The 14241-nt window shown below is 38.0% G+C and overlaps 1 protein-coding gene across 1 annotated transcript in view; it reads left to right on the top strand.

Annotated features, from left to right (window-relative positions):
- The window catches only part of plxna2 (plexin A2), a 221255-nt gene that overhangs the window by 192052 nt on the left and 14962 nt on the right, over nucleotides 1–14241 (top strand). Inside the window, exons 23-26 of the mRNA XM_016532441.1 lie at nucleotides 7527–7593; nucleotides 8455–8601; nucleotides 8998–9157; nucleotides 10679–10782. Of these exons, the coding sequence (XP_016387927.1) occupies nucleotides 7527–7593; nucleotides 8455–8601; nucleotides 8998–9157; nucleotides 10679–10782 (478 nt within the window). The remainder of the gene's footprint in view (nucleotides 1–7526; nucleotides 7594–8454; nucleotides 8602–8997; nucleotides 9158–10678; nucleotides 10783–14241) is intronic.

Below are 14241 nucleotides of genomic sequence, written 5' to 3'. Positions count from 1 at the left end.
GGAATATTGCACAAAAGAGACATTACATTTAGTGTTCATTTAGTATTTCAACAGCCCTGCGATATGTGCTGTTTTTCAGTCTGTTTGTTTTGGCTTTTATTGTCCTGTACCGCTGACCTGAGGGTAACAGTTCAAACAGATGATGTGCTGGATGGGATGAGTCTTTCAGAAGATTTAGACTAATAATTATTAAACAAAGAGTTGCCCAAGGGCTAAGCACAGTCCTGGGCCGCTTTCATTACAGCCCCACATGATGGAGGCCGGGTGTATTTAGCTTTAGCTGGAGGTGATTTGTTCCTGCCGACCGCGGCGCTATATCAGCTATACATCACACTTTAAATATTCAAAGCAGACAGGCCAAACAAACACCACAGCCGTTCCTCGTTTGCTTTCTCTCGATCTTATTGAATGATTTTTGGTGTTTCGTTACGTGACTCAGCTCATTAGTAGTCACAGTAAATAGATGCAGGGGAAATGTGGATTACGCCGTTACTTAACGTGACAGACGCTGCGTCTCTCTCATTATCTGCTGTCATTAGGAACACAAAACACTAATCCCCCCGCGCTGACAGGCTGGGCCGTGGGGATCAGGGGCCCGTGGTTTTAGATGACACTTTGTTCTTTTTTTCTCTATGGGAATTTAGGAGATTATCGATTCGACATGCTCCTTTTGGTCTTGTTCGCAGATCCGTGTCTTTACTTTTCCAGGAAGCATCTGGAGAACAAGGCAGCTGTATTAGAAACCCAACAAATCTGTTGTGTTTTCATTTATCTTTTCCTTCCTTTTTTAATATCGCATTCCGCCACATGGTTTCCTGTTGGTGTTACGGTTAAACGAACACGGTCGTTTCTGCAACTACTGCTGGCCTCCACTCCCTCCACATCGATTGGGCTCCATCTAACTAATTTTCTTCTCTGTTCCTTTAATAAAAGGCATTACTCTGTCTCTCTCGCTCTCATTTTCTCTCTGTCTCAAGCAGTTTGATTTCAATTGATCCGTGTGAACAAACCCTGCCCTTCTTGTGACCTCTTTCTGTATCTGCTCCTCATCTTAACATTTCTCGGATAATGGAATACATCTGGAGCTTGTCCCACATCAGTGAGCGATGCATTCATTGGTGTTTCTGGATCAATCCGGTCTTATTTCCTGTTGTACAGATGAATTAAGTGAAGAATTATGGCACAAATTGATCTTTAAAAGCCATATTTAGGCATTCAGGGTGAGATGTTACATCCAAAACACCATGACTGGTTACCTTTGACCCTTACCCATAATTCCACTGTCCTCTTAATGTGTCATTGTGGGTTTTTTGTATTGATGACAGCATTAATTTAACATGGCTGACAAAAACGTCTCTGAAATAGTTACCAGTATCTTCTGTTGCAATGGACAAACGTTTAACATACGTTAACAACATTAATCATAATTTTTAAGATTGTAAATGAATATATTCTTGTTCTGAAGTAAAAAGCTATTTTCTTTGTGATTTAATAATTCATGCAGAGCGTAAAACTATTTTTTTTTTAAAAGTCTATTTTATTTTTATTTACTTGGCCACATCTCCAAATCCCTTTTGCAGTTTTAACCCTTAACTGTCACCGTCCCGTATACGGGACGCCTTAGTTTACTTCACTATATTACAATTAAATCCTAATTTAATCATGACAAACTATATTATCATTGGAAAGGTCTAAGACTCCTAAATAGATATTTTACCATTATTTTTTGTTACAAATTATGTAGGAACAGTAATAGATTCATTTATGACAAGAGTGCACCAAGAGTCTATGACAAATCTTCAACATAACAGGAGTTCTGACCTTTGTCACAAAAAGCCTTTATTTCGTTGCCTTTATCCCTATCACATGTTTTAGTAATCATCATAAGTTATATACCATACCAAGTTTAAAATCTCAAAATTCATCCTGTGAAAACCATTTTGAAATCAGACATTGCGTTACCATAGAAATGGTACTTCAAAATCGTTTAGCGGTCTCCTCCCCCTTAGCGGGGGTGCCATGTTACAAAATGTATTACGGTCTTTTAGAATCAAAACTTTTTATAAGCTTGACAAAATACATATTGTTGGAAAGGTCTGAGTCTCAAGATTCCATATGTGGTGGTTATTTTGTGATAGACATAATATTGAGAGAGAAATTGATAGATTTGTAACAGAAATGCATTAAAAAAAATCAATGGAGTTTGGGTGGCACCAGGTGGCTTTTTTTGGTATAACGCCTAAACAAAATTGCATATGAACCTCAATTTTTTTGATATCAACTTAAAATTTGGAACACAACTTGTGTAGACATATGGCTTTAATTTTATAGCAATTTTGTATTTTTAACTATTTTTAAAAATATTTATTTTATATAAAATAAAATAAAAATAGTACAATACATTTTCTTTACAGTAAATTTAAACTTCTATAATTTTTTTATACTTTCAATTTATTAAATGATTTCACTTCTGTAATACTCTGCTAATTGTCTTCTTTAAAAAGAGACCAACCTTAGGTCTGTATTCAAACGCGTTCATGAATTATAATAATTTAAGTTTGTACAGTGCACTTTCTCTGGAATTTTCAAAAATGTGGATGACTGTTAAGGGGTTAATAACATGTAAAGAACCACAAGTATTGCAGCTTAAAATCATCGTCATACTTTGAGCTGACAATCATAACCGAGTGAGCTACTTTGATAGTGTGCGATCCTTCTACATATTCTTGAAGTAGGAACAAAGGACGTTCATGTGTGTTAAGAAAAATAATGAATGTCAAAGATGCCTGTAGGGCAGTTGCTTGCAAATGAGACATCTTTTAAGAATCAGACAATATCAACAGAGAGACTAATTTATTTTCATAAAGTGACCCACTTGCATTTAATGATAACCGACTGTGAAAAATAACAAGGGCCTGTCTGGTCTCTGTGGTCATCAGAGTGACTGTACGTTTCATTTCAAATAGCCTAAAGCTTAGTTGGCATTAATATTTGCTTGTCTATTATTTTTTTATCTTTATTTGATTATGGAATATAAGGAGACACAAGACTCAGACTTGTTGTGGGCTTCTGGTTCCATGAGGATCAGCAGGGGAATGTGATTTTTTCAGTGAAGACTGATTCATCACTTCAGTGGGAAAGCCACAATGAATCAAATCGCAGTCGCGCAGTGCATAAAAAGCTTTCAGTGGCTTTTTGCCATTCTTTATTGACAGAGACATTAGAGAAAAGACAGAAAAATACATGGGAGAAAGAAAAGGGATGGGGGATTAGGTTGCTGGCTGCATTCGAACCAGCATCGCCTGCAACTCAGCCACAGCTCTGCATGTATAGTGCATGGCTTTTGTTTGTGTTTTGTTGTGGTTTGGTGCATCTGATTCCACCGTTCTACCTCATTTTTTGTCTAAAGTTGTTATTTTCTTGGCCAGGTAATATTTGTGCTGGGTTACAGAGTTATTATAGTATATTTTTTGGCTCTTTCTCAAGCTTTTTTGTCATCCACATGAGCACCACGACTCCGCGCTAGCCACTAGGCCACAACAGCAAATTATTTCTTCATGGGATTTTTGAGTTTTCTTATTTGTCTTTTGCTCCCTCATGTTAATATCTGTGGAGGACTGTGGCTAAAAATGGAACGGCTCCATGGCCTCAGGCTCTCTCTTGCTGCTGTTTGTGTGTGTGTGTACATGTTTTCACCTAATGAGATTTGCAGGCACACAGAGCCTCGGAATGGACTATTAGTGAGACACATTGTGTTGTGTGTCGCCCCTTCAGTGAAGCATTCCTTTACCCGCCTTAAGACACATACACAACTCATAAGTACGCTAATAGCTAATAAAACCCTCATGTTCATTAATGAAACTCTGTTAAAAAAGAAAGCAAGCAAAAAGACAGAAAAATGCTGAAGGAGGAAGGAAAAGCACCCTCTTTCTGAGCGGACGGAGGCAGAATTAAGCCTGGTGTGATGAAGTTGTAGAGGATGCAAAAACTCATTTACTGTAGGTGCTCAAATAGCCTAGCTACTATTAACTTTCTGTTCATTCATTCTCTCACCGGCGGATGAACAGGCAATGTGTTTGAGCTTCCTGGTGAAAGAAAATAGTGATTCGGTAGCGTTTTTTAAAGCAATTAAGAGATTTTGGAGATTGACTTCTGTGGGTCTGAATTATATTTTGAAGCCAGATATTGACTCTGAGCCTCTGCAATATGAAATGTGTCGGTGCGCCAGGAGAGTGCCCAATTCCTTAATGAAACTCTGTTAAAAAAGAAAGCAAGCAAAAAGACAGAAAAATGCTGAAGGAGGAAGGAAAAGCACCCTCTTTCTGAGTGGACGGAGGCAGAATTAAGCCTGGTGTGATGAAGTTGTAGAGGATGCAAAAACTCATTTACTGTAGGTGCTCAAATAGCCTAGCTACTATTAACTTTCTGTTCATTCATTCTCTCACCGGCGGATGAACAGGCAATGTGTTTGAGCTTCCTGGTGAAAGAAAATAGTGATTCGGTAGCGAAAGAGTTTTTTAAAGCAATTAAGAGATTTTGGAGATTGACTTCTGTGGGTCTGAATTATATTTTGAAGCCAGATATTGACTCTGAGACTCTGCAATATGAAGTGTGTCGGTGCGCCAGGAGAGTGCCCAATTCCAGAGTGCATTTGAAAATTCCTGACCAATTTCACTTCATTTCCAGCCGTTTGTGAAACTAGTTTATGAGAAGCACTGAAACGGATGCTTCTAATAAACTAGTTTCACGAGGATACTGCATTTTGAAAGGAAGTCAATTTAGTCCAGTAACTGTTAATTCAGCCCCTGTTTGTAAGTTTTCTTTTTTGTCCGTCATCGTCCATCATTGATCGCTGATTGACTGAGACAGGAAAGAGACAGGAAACACTCTTGCAAGACCTGATGCAACCAGCATCAAACGCGTAGTGTATGTGTGTGTCAGAGCTCATAACACACACTCACACAAACACACTCACTGAATGAGTGTCACATATGAATGCACGCATCAGTGCACAAATACACACAGGTTCCTCTTGCTCCTGCATCCAAAGTCCCTCAGCTCACAGGCCCAGAAGAAAACAGGTAGGATGCAAAGGAAAGTTAACAGGCTTAAAAGAGAATATATAAACATGACAATGTTTTGTATAGCACGCCACACACGCTGCTGAATAAAACACACTGTCCTTAAGAAGAACCACAGAATGACTGGCGTTCTCGTCACAAACATGACGACTTTCCTTCATTTCACTCCATCTTGCATCACTCCTTCTAAGAAAACAGGTAGGATGCAAAGGAAAGTTAACAGGCTTAAAAGAGAATATATAAACATGACAATGTTTTGTATAGCACGCCACACACGCTGCTGAATAAAACACACTGTCCTTAAGAAGAACCACAGAATGACTGGCGTTCTCGTCACAAACACAAACACAAACGACTTTCCTTCATTTCACTCCATCTTGCATCACTCCTTCTATTTGCCCTCCTCTCGCCTCTCTCATTTCATCTCTGTGTGAGACTGCTATTGATTTATTCACTAAAATGCACCATTATTAAATAAGCATAATTTGACAGCCTCGTTATTCGACAGCCATGTTTGTTCTTTCAGTAAAATTTGCATTTATCATCCGCTAATGCATTAACCCAGATGGGTGAATACCTCAAAAAAACAAATGCAGTATAATGCAAATCATATCATCTTTATGTTAATGGACTCTTAACTCCTGAATATACAAACCCGAAACCTCTCAATGCGCTAATAGCTTGTTTTTTTTAAAGCAGCCCATCCACTCAATGGCCATCATGACTGTTTTCTAGTATAGCTTCTGTCTATCTCCAAATCTGTATGTTATGCCAATGAAATATGCCAAAATGGGATAAAAAAAATGGGATATGATTACAAAAATTGTAATCATAATTACAAAGGCCATGTCTTCACCAACCAGTAGTTCGCTTCAGCAACTTCTTAAATCAGCTTGGACTAACCTGTTCTAGGCAACTATATAGGGGGCAGTATGCGTTCTTGAATTTTATCTTCACTGTTTTTTTTAAGTTGTTGATTATTTTATGTACATATGTTTTATATTTTACTGTCCTGTGCAGCATATCTTTGTTTTTCATGGTTTTGTGACTTGAGCTTTTTAAGACAATGTGTCTTGTGCAATAAATCTGTTTTTGATTTAAGAACATATCTTTAGGTTTAGTTAAATTTTTCAGCAGATATTTGTCAGTTCCCATAGGAAAGACAAATCAATAAAGTAATATATCCCAGTTATTTCTTCAAAAATGCAATGACATCACGTGGATGATACTGAATGATTTCTGAAGGATCATGTGACGCTGAAGACTGGAGTAATGGCTGCTGAAAAATCAGCTTTGCCATCACAGGAATAAATGACATTTAAAATATATTAGAATAGAAACTAGTTATTTTAAACTGTAATATTTTTCCATAATAACTTTCCACTTTTTTGATTAAATAAATGCAGCTTGGTGAGCATGAGAGATTTCTTTCAAAAACTGTCTAAGTCATCTCACCTTGGTCTTATGAATATGCAGCGATTACGGGTTTATCACCATCCAGACCTGACCTCTATAAACGCACCTCATCTCGTCTCGCCGATCAGCGCTCACTCTCACGTGTGACCCTGAAGCATGACCCCCTCAAGCACAATACGCACATGTGGACACGCTCAGACACACACACACACACACACTCTCGCCACACTCGGTGATTGCGGGCTGTCTCAGCGGTGTAATCATAGTTATTTCCACATGCATTAAGAGAGTCATTTTCTCTCACCGCTGTTGAGTAAATTGCCGGTGTGCTACCTCACCGTCCCCATGGCGGCCGGGCAGAGTGTGTGCGAGCGCATAACGTTGCGACAATTACGCAGCTGATATTACATCGTCCTGTGATGCTTATGTGTATTTGTATTGTCCATAAGTGAACTTAATACTCACTGCCACAAACAGAGTGAGGGGAAAAAAGTATTTTCCGGGGTAAAATGAGAAATGTTTTGCAGGGAAAGAGAGGTATTGGTATTCCACAGGTGCGCTCAGCCGTCAGAACGAGGGAATAACCCTTTCATGTATTTTTCATGCTCGTTAACCACTCCCGTCGGGGTGCTGTTTGTTCTCTCTTCCTCTGTCTGCCTTATCTTTCCCTCTCTCTCTTCTGTTTTCTACCTGCTCTGTCTTCAACAAATGCTCAGCTCTTTCTTTTTCTCTCTTCTAAAATTATTGACCACAACTCTAGAGATCCCCGTTTGAGTCGTGTGTTTGTCATTTGTGGGTTTGTGTCTGTGTATCTGTCTCAATCCTCAAAACAGAAAGAAAGAAAGAGACGGGGGTGGTCAAAAGAAAAAAAAATGGACAAAGAGAGTCTGGACTAATGTTTTTCACACTTTCTGTTTTCCCCTCCATCAAAACCCAGCCGTTATTATACAAAAAAAAAAAGGAAATATGCTGGTATTCTTGACGATAAGTGACGTCACTTGCTGATGTTTGTGTATTTGTGTGTTTCAGGACCGAGTCTGTTGCTGAGAAGATGCTAACCAACTGGTTTGCTTTCCTGCTTCATAAGTTCTTGAAGGTAACTTGCTTCTTTGGCTTCCTGTAATAGTACTAGTCTCATCTAGACAGACTTTTGACGCTCAGCATGAAGTCTGGTTCGCTCTGCAGATTATTCTGGCTCAGAGCCTCCAATTAGACAGGAAGCGCCAGTCATGTCACGATCAACTACAGTTTGTATGTTTGTAGGAGCTCATTCAAATAATTGGAGTCTCTGGAAACAGTCGTAGGAGAAATATCAAAGACATTAATGTGTTTAGACTTCATGGTCGGACTTTAGAGTTTTAGCATTCAGTTGTGCTCAAGGATATCATGTTTACTTGCTGCTGCTAAGTGTCTCGAACTAAAATATATTTTTATATCTCGCCATGAATGGGGCGAATCAAGTCAGTGAGAAGTTCGGCAGAAACATATGTTAGTAACCTGGGAATGTTTAAAACAAATTTGTTTTTGAGAAAGCCTTTTTATGTTAGTCAAAAATTGTCAAAAGTAAACATGAATGTGCAGTATATAATACATACTGCATACTAACTGTACACATTATGCAATAATAAACATTTAAAATGGTAGTCTGTTATGTACATTGTTGCCACATGATCTTGATTGATTAGCCACATGACTTCATTGTGTTCGTATTTAATATAAAATTTGAAATAGAAATCCTGTTACACCACAAATGTCTTTACAATTCAATTCAATGCATCCTTACTGAATAGAAGTATTAATTTCTTTCTTTTTTTTAAATGAATGGTAGTATACATACTATATATTGCAGAAATAGTAGTATGCTAGTGTGATATTTCAAACAGCACTAGAGCAGTCAGCGTATAAGTGATAAAGTAATAATAATCATAATAATGTGTGTTGGTGTCTGTGTCTACAGGAGTGTGCAGGTGAGCCTCTCTTCATGCTGTACTGTGCTATAAAACAGCAGATGGAAAAAGGCCCAATAGACGCCATCACCGGAGAAGCCCGATACTCCCTCAGTGAGGACAAACTCATTCGACAACAGATTGACTACAAGACACTGGTCAGCATCACACACCCTCATAGCCACACTAATAAACATAGTATCTAATAAACTCTCATAGTTTCCTGTGAGGGGTAGGTTTAGGGGTAGGGTTGGTGTAGAAAATACAGTCTGTACAGTAGAAAAACCATTACGCCTATGGAGAGTCCCCACAAGGATAGCTGACCAGACATTTGTGTGTGTGCGTGTTTGAAATCAAGACAGTCTGGCCGAAGGAGGGTAGTCTTCATTAGTCTCTCATACCCTGCTAAGGCTGAGATTGGGGTCCTGCAGAGGGTGTGAAATTAGATTTCTCGGGCCAGGAAATGGCCTTTTCCAGAGCCACGCTCCGCACCTACGGCATCACCGACCACAGCCCAACATCTCATTATCCTTGTTCTCTTTTTTTCCCTCCAGATCTTAAACTGCGTCAACCCAGAGAACGAGAACAGCCCGGAGATCCCAGTCAAGGTTCTGAACTGTGACACCATCACGCAGGTCAAAGAAAAGATTCTGGATGCCGTGTATAAGAATATGCCGTATTCACAGAGACCCAAAGCTGTGGACATGGACCTGGGTGAGTTTAACGTGTGCACACGAGTGTGATATTGCTTTCAAAATGTAAGCTAAAAATGAGAAACTAACATTTTAGACACAATATTGAGTTTTTTTTCACCCAAAAAAGGAAGGCGCAACAGAATGAATCATTTGAATGAATCATTTAGTGAATGAATCAGTGTTTTTGAACAGATTCTTTCTTTCTGCACTTTTTTTTGCTGCTTAATTTCTCAGTGTTTTGAAGGAATCAGTTGACTATATGATTCAGTTACTCACTCATAAAGAGTCACCTGTATCATTCCTGAATAAATCAGTGTTTCTGATTGAATAGTATGAGTGAATGATTTAATGATTCCCAGTATAAAAATGATCACTTTTTGTTCAGCGTTTTGAAGGAATCGGTTGACTGAATGATTCAGTTACTCAGTCATAGAGTCGTTTGTTTAATTCCTGAAATAATATTTTTTCGTGAACATATCATTTGAGTGAATGAGTTCTTTGACTCACTCACAAAGATAGTCATGTGATATATTCTTGATCGCATTAGTCCTTTTGAACAAATCGGTTAACTTGAATGATTCAATTACTCACGCATAAAAAACAATTGTTGAATTTCTAAATGATTGAACAGTGATTTTGAATTTAGTGATTGAAATATATAAAGACAACCACGTTTTGTTCCTTAATAAATCAGTGTTTTAAAAGAATCAGCTGGATGAATGATTTATTTGCTCACTCAGAAAGAGTCACTTGTTTAATTTCTGAATGAATCTGTGATTTTTGAACAAAATGGTTTGAATGAATGATTCAATGACACACTAATAACAAAAAAAGTCATCACCTACTGCCATGACAATGTAACCTGCAGAAAGAGTCACAGAAAAGCTTTTTTATTGATACATTTCAATATATAATGACCTCACATTTTTTTAAAGAAATGTAAACTTATTTTAATTTGATTCCACATTGTCTGAAATGCATAAACAGTGATAGAAATGTACACTTTTTGCACACACACAAGCAGGTGTGTGTGAGTGTGTGACCCAGGTAAAAGCTGACAGACGGCGCTGACAGACTGACTCCACATTTCATTTCTGGCACACAAATGCCCATCTCACACACACGCTACACAAAAGCCCCCTGTCAGCGGTGCAAATCATCCTTCCAGCACCTTGGCCAGAGCAATCTCCTCCATGATGATGTTCTGTCTCTGTAGCTGCAGAACTGGCATTGCTTTTGTGTGTGTCTATGTGTGTGTGTGTTGGGGGTAGGTTTCTGCAGGCATCATCTGTGCATTTGGCAACCACGTAAACTAATAAACCCCATTCAACAGAGGAGAAAATCAATGATCACTCTCACTCTGAGCCTGTCTATATCCTATCAGCTCTCTCTTTAGCATTTAATTATACCCTACCGCGCATACACACACATTTCTAACCCATGTGAAAAGACACATTCAGAGCTTTGGATCAAATCAATCTGCTTTGAGCTGGGGGAGGTTCACTGTGTCTGTTTTAATGGCAAATGTTTGATTCTTCAGAGTGGCGTCAGGGACGAATGGCCCGAGTGGTCCTGCAGGATGAAGACATCACCACTAAGATTGAAAATGATTGGAAGAGGCTCAACACTCTCATGCACTATCAGGTACAAAAGAGGACACACACGCTCATACATAATCTCATGGTGCCCTCTTCTGTCTAAGCGGGTAGACATTAAAGGGGATGTATCATGGATTTTCTTTGATTTTTCTTTGATAGAAAAAAAGAATCTAATGTACTATGCAGACATACTCATCCATTCTCAATGCAAAGCTCTCTCCCCAGTGCAAAAATAGCAAAAATTCATGCTCTTAATCAGTATTTTTCCTAGTGAACAAATAGAAATATCCTTAAAGATTAAAATGGAATGAAAAACATTATAATGCTACAAAACTATAGATTATAGCATCTTTAAAAAATCAGGAATCATTAAAAAAAACACAACAACAAAGACAACATGCTACAAAAATAAATCCTCTGTATATCCATTTAACTCCTCAGACATGAAACAATAATTAGGCTCAACAAAAAAAATATTTCCTTTATCTGACACAGTGCTCCAAAATGTCTCGCTGTGAGTGTTTGGCTCCAGGGAGACAGACCAGCAGATCTCACAACACAGGACAATATAATAGAGGACAATTATTGAGCTTGGCCAGTGAAAATTTTAAGTGTGTTGCTGGAAAAGTGCTTGTGTGTGTGTGTGTGTGTGTGTGAGAGAGAAAGAAAGAGAGAGAATCTGTCCTTTACCTTCAGTGGATTAATTACAGCCTTTACCTTGTCTTTACTTCAGACACCACAGAGACAGCACACGTCAGAGCAGCTACCTGATAACAGCACTTATTGAGAGAGAGAGAGAGAGAGAGAGAGTATGTGCACATTTTGCCTCTTTTTGTGTCCAGAGGAGATGCCACAGGACATGCGCACATATATTCTCATAATTATTCCTGAAAGAGCTCATCATATGTGCTGTCATAATGTGTGATCTGAGGAAGAGACAGACATGAAAAGAGATCATACAGAAAAAAAGGAAATATCGTTTTCATGTCATAGTGTTGAGAACTACCTTTGCAAAAATTTACCATGGTAAACATTTCCCACAAAATGCCATACTTAGTTGTTGTTACTACAGTGGAACTGTGATAACTGTATATTAGCCATAAAAAAAAATTATATTTCTATGTATAAATTATTAATTATATTCTTTTATCATTTTCTATATACAGTATATTTATACAACAGTTCTTTCTGATCCTCAGATCTGATTGGCTGATAAGAGTATGATATTCTAGTGATAACAGAACTCCAACCGTTTCCCCGAGTTTTTAGCAAATTTTCCAGAGCAAATCGTTTTGGCTGAGGGCAAAATCTCATCACGTTATATTTTATGTAACATTAATACTGTATATCAGAGCGCTGCCTTTGTACTTTTGACTGAATTGCCTAGCAACTTTTATGATGGCTGTTGTTGTTTTCCTCTGCATACTGTATGTCATATGGTGCAGAAGTGTGTGACATATTCAAAGTAAATCACGAGGTATCTTGCTAGGGAGCTGTATACTCACTATTTGCTATATTAACTCTTGCTGTTTCCACAGAGACTGGTGAAATAGAGAGTTTAGGGAAAGAAAAGAGAAAACAGAAGGCAGGGAGCTGTAGAGAACACTGCATTAAAATACATGACTCCTGAGCCCTCCACACAAGCACCCTCACCTCTCCTGAAATAATACGGATATGCTAATCTCCGCCGTTCGTCGAGTTCCTCAGTAGAGTAAGGGCATATTTTAAGAGAGCAGACAGTATAATCAGCAGCTGTGTCTCTCTAACATTTCGTGCTGTGGCTTCATAAACCTGTGGTCACCATGTTCTTCGCTGATTGCTCATTTTGATTGCACTGGGCTGATTAGAGCACTAGTGTAAAAAAGTTTTCATCAGTCTGAATGCTAGCTTGAACATTTTTCTCTAGGCTCTGCTGCTTCTCCCACTCGCTCGCTCTCTTTCTTCTCTTTCTCACTCATCCAGTCTTACTTGAAATCAGTGAGCCTCTTGACCTTGCGTAGGCTGAGTGACATTACAGAGGACTGGCAGCGTGTCCGTGAGGGGCCACCGTACTCCTCAAATTTCCAATTTAAATAGTTGGAGCAGCATGAGAGACACTGGCATTAACAATTCAAATAAACAGGCCTCTGTTAATGTGTGTGTTATTATCCCTCACAGGGAATGTTTCAGCAGTTGTATAGCACAGTACTTTCAATAAGGCGCTTTAACTAGGAGTGTGCAAAACAATGTATTTCCAAACTCCACTAGTTACCTAAACCTAATCTAGATTGGCAGTCTTAACTGGTTTAAGGTGGAGTTCAGCTGGTTTACCTAAACCTGACCAGCTGACAAGTGCCCAACACCTTTCTAAAATGATCAAAACAGACAAGGTTAGATACACCAGCAGTCCTGTTTAGACTGATGCAAGTTGTTTTAGCAGGGTTCCTTAAGACCAACTAGTCTTACATAGTTAAATAGTAAACAGAGAAAAAACACTACTGTTTGAAAGGGTCGACAAGATTTGTTTTTTCTTTTGTTTGTCTCTTAAGTTCGCCAAGGCTGCATTTATTTGATCAAAAATACAGTAATATTGTGAAATATTACAATTTAAAATGACTGCTTTTTTATTCTAATATATTTTAAAATGTAATTTATTCTGTGATGTCAAAGCTAAATTTTCAGCAGCCATTCAGCAGCAGTCTTCAGTGTCACATGATCTTTCAGAAATCATTCTGTTATGCTGATTTGGTGCTCAAAAAATATTTCTTATTATTATTAATGTTGAAAACAGCTGTGCTACTTAATATTTTTGTGGAAACCATGATACTTTTTTGTTCAAGATTGTTTTTGATGAAATACAAAGTTCAAAAGAACAGTATATATTTGAAACAAATCTTTTGAAACATTGATCAGGAAATATTTATTATTAATAATAAAAAGTTGTGCTGCCTAATATGTTTGTTTTTCAGGATTCTTTGATGAATACTTCAAAAGACGAGCATTTATTTGAAAAGAAACCTTCCGTAATATTATAAATATCTTTACTGTCACTTTTAATCAGTTTAATGTTTCCTCTTTGGTTAATAGACGTTAATAGAAGAACTCAGTTGAGTGAATAATTCACTGACTCACTCATAACGACAGTCAGTTTTTTGTTTCTGAATGAATTTGTTTTGGATTTGAATTTATTTATAATTAATAATTTAAAAAATTTAGATAACTTTTAGTCTTTCACAGTGCACCTTCACAGAAGCTGCCATGTGTGTGCGTTTAGCACAAGCCCTTGATGCTCATAAGTGTAAGTAAGCTTTGTTGGCTCCAAAAGAAAATAGATAAAAATCTCTGTTGTATATCATTGTGTAAGATGCTTGGCATAGCTCACTGCCGGGGGTTAAGCTGTCTTTTCCAGTGCTGACAAAGCTCAAGGACTTACAGTCTGACATACAAGCCTGTTTGTAAACTGATCATCACTTATACTAGACATACAATGCAGACGTACGTTATGTATTTTAACTGTTAAGAGTTA

Source organism: Sinocyclocheilus rhinocerous, unplaced genomic scaffold, assembly GCF_001515625.1.
Source record: "Sinocyclocheilus rhinocerous isolate Xijiao unplaced genomic scaffold, SAMN03320098_v1.1 scaffold905, whole genome shotgun sequence".
NCBI lineage: Eukaryota > Metazoa > Chordata > Actinopteri > Cypriniformes > Cyprinidae > Sinocyclocheilus > Sinocyclocheilus rhinocerous.
This window is presented reverse-complemented; position numbering and strand designations above follow the sequence as displayed.